The sequence below is a fragment of the Gopherus evgoodei genome, unplaced genomic scaffold, assembly GCF_007399415.2.
Source record: "Gopherus evgoodei ecotype Sinaloan lineage unplaced genomic scaffold, rGopEvg1_v1.p scaffold_32_arrow_ctg1, whole genome shotgun sequence".
NCBI classification, from domain to species: domain Eukaryota; kingdom Metazoa; phylum Chordata; order Testudines; family Testudinidae; genus Gopherus; species Gopherus evgoodei.
The window spans coordinates 3,101,254-3,108,176 of NW_022059994.1; the positions used below are offsets into that span (position 1 = coordinate 3,101,254).

The 6,923-nt window shown below is 55.5% G+C and overlaps 1 protein-coding gene across 1 annotated transcript; it reads right to left on the bottom strand.

Annotated features, from left to right (window-relative positions):
* Nucleotides 1-79: 79 nt before the first annotated feature.
* On the bottom strand, nucleotides 80-3,101 carry LOC115640688 (zinc finger protein 2-like). The gene is made up of 3 exons (XM_030543563.1): nucleotides 3,068-3,101; nucleotides 417-530; nucleotides 80-252 (listed from the first exon to the last, which is right to left on the bottom strand). Exons 1-3 carry the CDS (start codon nucleotides 3,099-3,101, stop codon nucleotides 80-82), a joined length of 321 nt encoding a protein of 106 aa, XP_030399423.1.
* Nucleotides 3,102-6,923: the final 3,822 nt, after the last annotated feature.

Genomic DNA, 6,923 nt, shown 5'->3' on the forward strand with positions numbered 1-6,923 from the left:
CACAGAGGTTCTCTGCGATTCCCCGTGCCCGGGAACTTCCTGCTGTTGATTCCCCTCCTCGTTCTCACTCACTCTCTCATCAACTGCTGGGAGAGAGACAATCCAGACAGAAGTCATTGTGCTGGGGAGAAATTAAGAGGAATATCACCGAGGGAAAACCCAACATACTAAGCTGCACAGAAGGAGAAATTGGATTCTGCCTCCACTTCCCACCCAAACATTCACAGAGAAGGAAAGTTGGGAAAGAAACTCCTGCAGGTAACAGGACATATGGAAAGTGATGTCAGTGATACCTGCTGACTGCAGCCCTGCCCTGGGGGAGATGAGGAAGGAACTAAGGGCACTTATTGAGACTACATTTTGCGGATTCTCAACTTTTTCTTCATTCCCCAGATGGTTTGAGTGTCAGTCCTCACCTGTGTGGGCGCCTCCTGGGATCCCTCTTTCCTCACTGGCCTGGAGATTGGGCACCCACGGCTCTTCCCCTCGTTCCAGCTGGGTGATCAGGTCAGGTTTGAGAAGGAGGAATCCTGTGCAGGGAGTGAAATCAGACCAGATCAGGATGAGTGGAGGATTGAGAGAGCATCTGTCAGAAAGGACATGCTGTGGGTGGAACCTGTCCCTGTGTTGTGCTGGGGAATGTGGAATCTAAGAGGACGGGAATGTGGTCACTGAGCCCCCTTGGGGGAGGCAGACGTCTGGGGAGATTAGGGGAATTGTGACACACACCCAACTCCAGTGTTAAACCCCTGCCTATTTCTAAACCTGCGGAGTTCAGAGCCCTCCACAAAGCTGAGCTGTTCCCAAGGAGGAGGGAGTAGAGGGATTCTGTGAGCGACCGAGAAACTACGCAGACAGGACAATACATGGCTTCTCCACCTTGTAAGCTAGGGGGGCTGGGTGAGGATGATTTAGTATGTGCCTTAGGTTTTGACACCCTGCTCTCATTGGAGAGTGATGAGGGAAGAACCTGACTGGTGTCAGACATGCAGACCCGCCTCCAGCTTCCAATAACCAAGGGGCCAGGAATCGTTTTGTGACAGTGTACCCCATAAGGCTTTATGGTGAGGTGCTCATAAATGTATGTATGATATAACTGGAATAGGGTTTTGCTACACATGCCATGTAACATATCTGTGTAAAGGTTTTGATCTACTGGTTCTGTTCATCCTAGTTGGGTGCAGGCACCATTTGTGTGTTCACAGTTATGAACACTGGCACTATAATTGCTTGACTTCTAAGTAGCCTTAGGGTATGGCTACATTTGGCGGTGTGCAGCGCTGGGAGTTACAGCTGTCTTCGTACAGCTGTGTAGGGACAGCGCTGCAGTGTGGCCACACTGACAGCTGCCAGCGCTGCAGTGTGGCCACATTTGCAGCACTGTTGGGAGTGGTGCATTGTGGGCAGCTATCCCAGCATTCAAGTGGCTGTAACGTGCTTTTCAAAAGAGGGGGGTGAGGGGGAACGTGGGGGAGAGAGAGAGTGTGGATTTTTGGAGCTGTCAGCTCCCTGCCTTGCAAGTTCCTAGGACTGGAACAAACACATCACCAACCTGCAATCATTTTAAAAGTTTCAAGCCCTTCCCCCACCCCTCTCTTATTCACTAAATGCAAATTATGCACTCCTAAATAGCCTTCAGACCACATAAACAGCTGCTCAACAAGGACTCCGCCCTCCCCCTCTGCCGTGTGGCTTCTCTACTCAAGCAAACAGCTGTGAACCTTCCAAAGCAATTCCCCTTCCTCTTCTCCAGCAAACAGGAGCTGTGTTTGTTTTTTAGATAAGCAGCTCCGGGGAGCTCGGTCTTCCGTTTTGTTGTGAGCAGGCATTCTGGGATACCTCCTAATACCCTGGAGGCCAATTACAGCGCTTTTGGTGGCCACACCTGTGGAGCAGTGCTGCATCACTAGCGCTGCAATCGTTATACCCCAAGCAGACCAGGTGTACAGCCAGCGCTGCAGCCAGGGAGTTGCAGCGCTGGATGTGCCTTGCAGGTGAGGACAGTTACTAAGTTGCAGCACTGTAAACTCACCACCAGCGCTGCAACTCTCCAGTGTAGCCATGGCCTGAGTGAGAACATGTGGTCACTTCTTGGAAAAGGAATGTGCAAGTTAAGTGCTCAGTCAGGAAGAACTTAACAGACCAAAGAACTTGGAAGACTCCAATGCACATAAGAAGTCTGCCTGAGAATGTTCAAAGTAGCATGTGGGAAATGGCTGCTGCCTGCAAGTCCTGAGTCATGCATGGGCAGGTGACTTGCCCACGTGATTCCGAATCTCCATTTTGTGACTGGATTCTACACAGGGTGAGGAGGGTGTCTCCACCCACAAGAGAAAGTCTATTTAAACCCCTGGGAGACCCCTCCATTTTGTCTTCAGCTGGCTAAAGAAGGAGCCTCTTCCCCACCCCCCCAGGATACGTGAAGGAAACTGGAACAAAGGACAGTAGCTACAGGGGGTGTGAGTGATTGCTGGACCCAGGCTAAAAGGAGATTAGTCTGTAAAAGGGAACATTCTGGAACTGGTCAGGATCTTATCTGTATTTAGTTTGACTAGACATAGATTTGCGCATTTAATTTTATTTTGCTTGGTGACTCACTTTGTTCAGTCTGTTACTACTTGGAACCACTTAAGTCCTACTTTCTGTATCTAATAAAATCACTTTTTACTTATTAATTAACTCAGAGTAGGTATTAATACCTGGGGGAGCAAACAACTATGCATCTCTCTCTGTCAGTGTTATAGAGGGCGAACAATTTATGAGTTTACCCTACATAAGCTTTATACAGGGTAAAACGGATTTATTTGGGTTTAGACACCACTGGGAGTTGGGCATCCCAGTGTTGAAGACAAGCACACCTCTGTGAGCTGCTTTCAGGTAAACCTGCAGTTTTGGGGCAAGTAATTCAGACCCTGGGTCTGTGTTGGAGCTGACGGGAGTGTTTGGCTCAGCAAGACAGGGTGCTGGAGTCCTGAGCTGGCAGGGAAAACAGGAACAGGGGGAGTCTTTGCACATTGGGTGGCAGCTCCCAAAAGGCTTTCTGTGATCCAGCCCTTCACACTCTTACCCAGCGAGGTCACCGTCTGGTAGTTCTCCTGCATGACGTCCCTGTAGAGGGCTCTCTGAGTGGGGTCCAGCAGAGCCCCCTGCCCCTGGGTGAAATACACAGCCACCTCCTCGAAGGTCACCGGCATCTGAAACAAGATTCCCCCACTCAGCGCCTGCTGCCCCAGCCACAATTCCACCAGTCAAGGGGGGGAGGGACAGAGAAGCAGAATCCTCCCCCGAGCCTGCTCAGAGCAGCCAGGAGGCTTCAGGGAGTGGGTAGAAAGTGAGAGCTTCTTGTCCCCTCCAGCACACAGAGAAGGGCAGGGTCTTTTCGTTTCCCACACACCTGCCAGCCATAGGTTGATAGGAGAAGCAGAGCTCTGAGCCAGGGACAGGAATCCCAGCAGCTTCCCTTGGTATTTCACGGCAGCCTCTGGCCAGTGGGGTCAGGCTCCAGCACTGGGAGTCAGTTTTCCCAGCCCTGCCCAGCGGGGTGTTTCTTGGTTCTGAAACTGACCTCCCGCATCACCAAAAGCTCCCTAAAAATCCCCTACCTGAGCTGACTCCATCACAGCCAGTTCCCTGCCCTGTCTCCTGGAAGACTGGACAATCTGGAGCAAAATGTGGATGCGATTCCTCAGCCTGTCAGAGGAGCAGGGAGATTGGGCAGGTTTCATAAGGGGCTGGCGACCATGTCACTCCCCGATTCCCCCCAGGCTCTCTCCCTGCAGACAGATGTGCTGATTCTAGGACTCTGCCATGCTGTGAAGAAACCCAGTTACTTCATTACCCCCTGGCCAGGCCCCTTCCCCCATTAGAACTAACCCCACCAAGTCCTTTCTAAACCTCCCCAGAACAGCATCTCTGAGCCAAACGCTGGAAAAAGAGCAGAATCAAAGGAGTCACTTTAGGGCACTGCCCCACCGTGTATTGTAACCCCTCTAGCTCTGCCCTGTCTCCCTCAGTCGGGTGGTGCTCAGCAGAGTCAGCAACTGGCTTTTCCTCCCTCAGCTCCTCCCCTTCTTCCCAGGAGAGCTGACTGCCCCGGGGGTGCAGGGAATGGGGCTGGGAGCTGGGAACCTCCCTCCCCACTTCTTGCTTCTGCTGTCCTTCCAGTCTCTCCGCTCTCCCTTTTGTCTTCTTCCCTCGCCCTGGGAGAACGGGTGACTGCCCCATTGCCCTGGGCCCTTGCTCTCATCAGGCAGTTCAGCCACTGACACTGGTAACGGGGGTTGAACCCGGCTGTGTCACTGATGGCAGCAGCTCTGGGACTCACTGACACAGGGAGCCCCTCCACTTGTAGGCCAAACTCCCCAGCTGTTCCCTGAAAGGGGCCCTTTGTGCAGAGTCATTTCCCACCCTGGCTCCAGCCCTTTCCCCAGGCTCAGGAGCTGAAGAAAGTGCTCCTGGGCTGGTCTCAGAGAGATGGGATGAAGCAGGAATGTTCTGAATGTTTTCTGTGAATACTGTGTGTGTGCATCAGTTTTTTCCCCATGTGTTACTCAAGTATCAAGCTGGTAGGATACAGGCGTGAGATCATTGCAGAGGCCTCTAGAGGGCAGGTGTGACTACAGAGTGGATGCCGGGGCATAGAGAATGGCCAAAACTCTGTATCCTGGCAAGGGATGGCTGGAGCCAGTTCTCTGCAAGGAGCCAGCCTAAGGTGTTGGGGAAAAAAAGCGGGGGTGGGCAACTGACTTGTTTTCCTAGGAAAGACAGAAAGCATGGAGAAGGGGCAGCTGGACGTCACTGAGGAAGTGGGGCTGGAAGCGGGTCAGTCTCCTGGTTTGGGACTCAGTGGGGAGAGTCCAGGGCTCGGGACTCTGGATTCCCCCCCAGATGGACTTTGCTGAGAGCTCCTGATTTCTGCGCTAACAAGCTCTGTTCTATGCTGTGTTCCCAGCAACCAATAAACCTTCTGTTTTCTAAGCCCGCTGAAAGTCACAGCTGACAGTGGAGGTGGGGTGCAGGGCCCCTGTGAGGAGCGGGTCAGGCTTCTCCTTAGGCTGCCCCCAAGGTTCTGCCTGGGGCCGTACATCCTCCCTGGGCTTCAGGGACAGGGAGGCTGGGGCCACATGCTCAGCAGGGGGGGAGGTTATTGGGGGTTCTCAGGGGCTGAGGTCCTGCCCCTACAGTCGGGTGGGAGGGCTACCTACCCCAGCCCTAGGTTCACCCGCCACCCGCTGTGCCCCTTTTTATCTCCAGCTCCTAGTCCCAGGCGGGGGGGGGGGCTGAAACAATCCTTACAGTGGGGGGCGCTGAGAGCCATTGCACCAGACTGTAAACTCTGGATAGGATGGAAACCCCTTCATGCCGGGGGGCGGGGGTGGCAGGACCCCACCAGCCTAGAGCCACTGCCTGTGCTCCCCCCGCAGCCCTGATTGTGTCCCTGGACCCCGCTCCTTCCCCAGCTGGGCCCCCCCACCCTGCATTCAGTTTGGTCCGTCTACATCCCTCTCCCCCCCCCTCCCCCATCTACCTGAGCTGCAGCCTCCGTCCGCACCAGCGCGGCCGGAGCAGGGAAAAAAAGCATCAGATGGGGGAGGGGTGGGAGATGGGGGGTAACGTGATCTTGCACCCACCCCGCACCCACCGGGGCTGGCCGCAGCTTTCCCGGGCCCCGGGCGGGAATCGCAGCCAGCTCCGCTGGAAGCAGCCTGGGGCCAAACCTCCCCCTGCAGCCCGGGGGTGCCGGGGGGCGGGTCTCTCTCACCTTCCCTCCGAGCGGGGCCCCCCGGGGCAGGGGCCGGGCCGGGCTGGGGGCTCTGCCCTGGGAGAGGCTCCTGGGGAGCAGCGGGAAGAGCCCTGCTGGAGATTCCCCTCTCCCGGCTGCAGCCAGGGCTCCGGGCTCCCAGCACCAGCCGCCGGGGCTCGGGGATCTCGCCAGGAGCCTGGGAGCCAGAGTCACCGCAGCGGCTGCGAGTCACTTCCTGCTGCCGGGCCGGAGCCCAGCGCTCCTGCCCCACAGCCGCCTCCCGGCTGCTCCTGGGTCCTAGCGCTGCAGGGGTCGGGCTGCAGCATCTCTGGCTCCGGCTCCTGTTCCACTCCCAGGCTCTACGGTCAGAAGGGCCCATCATGAGCATCTAGCCCAGGGGTTGTCAGGACCAAATTTTTCGGGGCCTGAGAGTGCGGCCAGCAACTCTCGCTGGTGGCTGCTCTGACTCGTTTTCCTAAAATACTTAATGAACTTTAGGAGAAACCAGTAAACATGCGCAGAGGTAAGTAGGGAAATGGTCCCGCTATTGGAGGAATTTTCCTGACTTAAACACCCCCCGGGTGGAATTGAATAGCAGAAAGATCTGAGTCCTCGCTCCCTCTTCCTTCACCCAGAGCCTGCCTGACCCCGAGGACTCCCCTTCCACTCTGCTGTGTGGCAAAGTCCTTATAACCCTGACAAGGCTGGTCCCAGGCTTCCTGAGGGGCTCGTCACCCAACCTGGTTGTGACCACTCAGGACACGGGCTAGAGTGTCCTCACTCCGGGTACTTTCTCCCTCTGGATGCTTCCCTGACCTCTTCTCTGACCATTGTCTATAGTTCAGGAGAAATGCAATTTACAAAACAGCAAGTAATAAAAAAAATCAGGACACAGTCGGAAAGGCAAAAGGAAAACTCTTAGCCCCACTCTGCAGGGCCGGATTAACTTTTCATGTGCCCCATGCCAAACATATTCGTGGGCCCCTGTGGGGCAAGGTGCAGGGGGCGGGATGGTCAGTCTCCAGAGGGAAGGGCGTGTGGGGCACAATGAGGCACAGCACAGCGAGATCAGCCCTGCTCTGCGCAGCCCAGCAGAGGGCGCTGTTTAGAAACCTGCCCAGCGCTGTGCTGCCTGCCTGCCCCTTCCCCTTGCGGGGGGGCCCCCACCACACTGCCCACT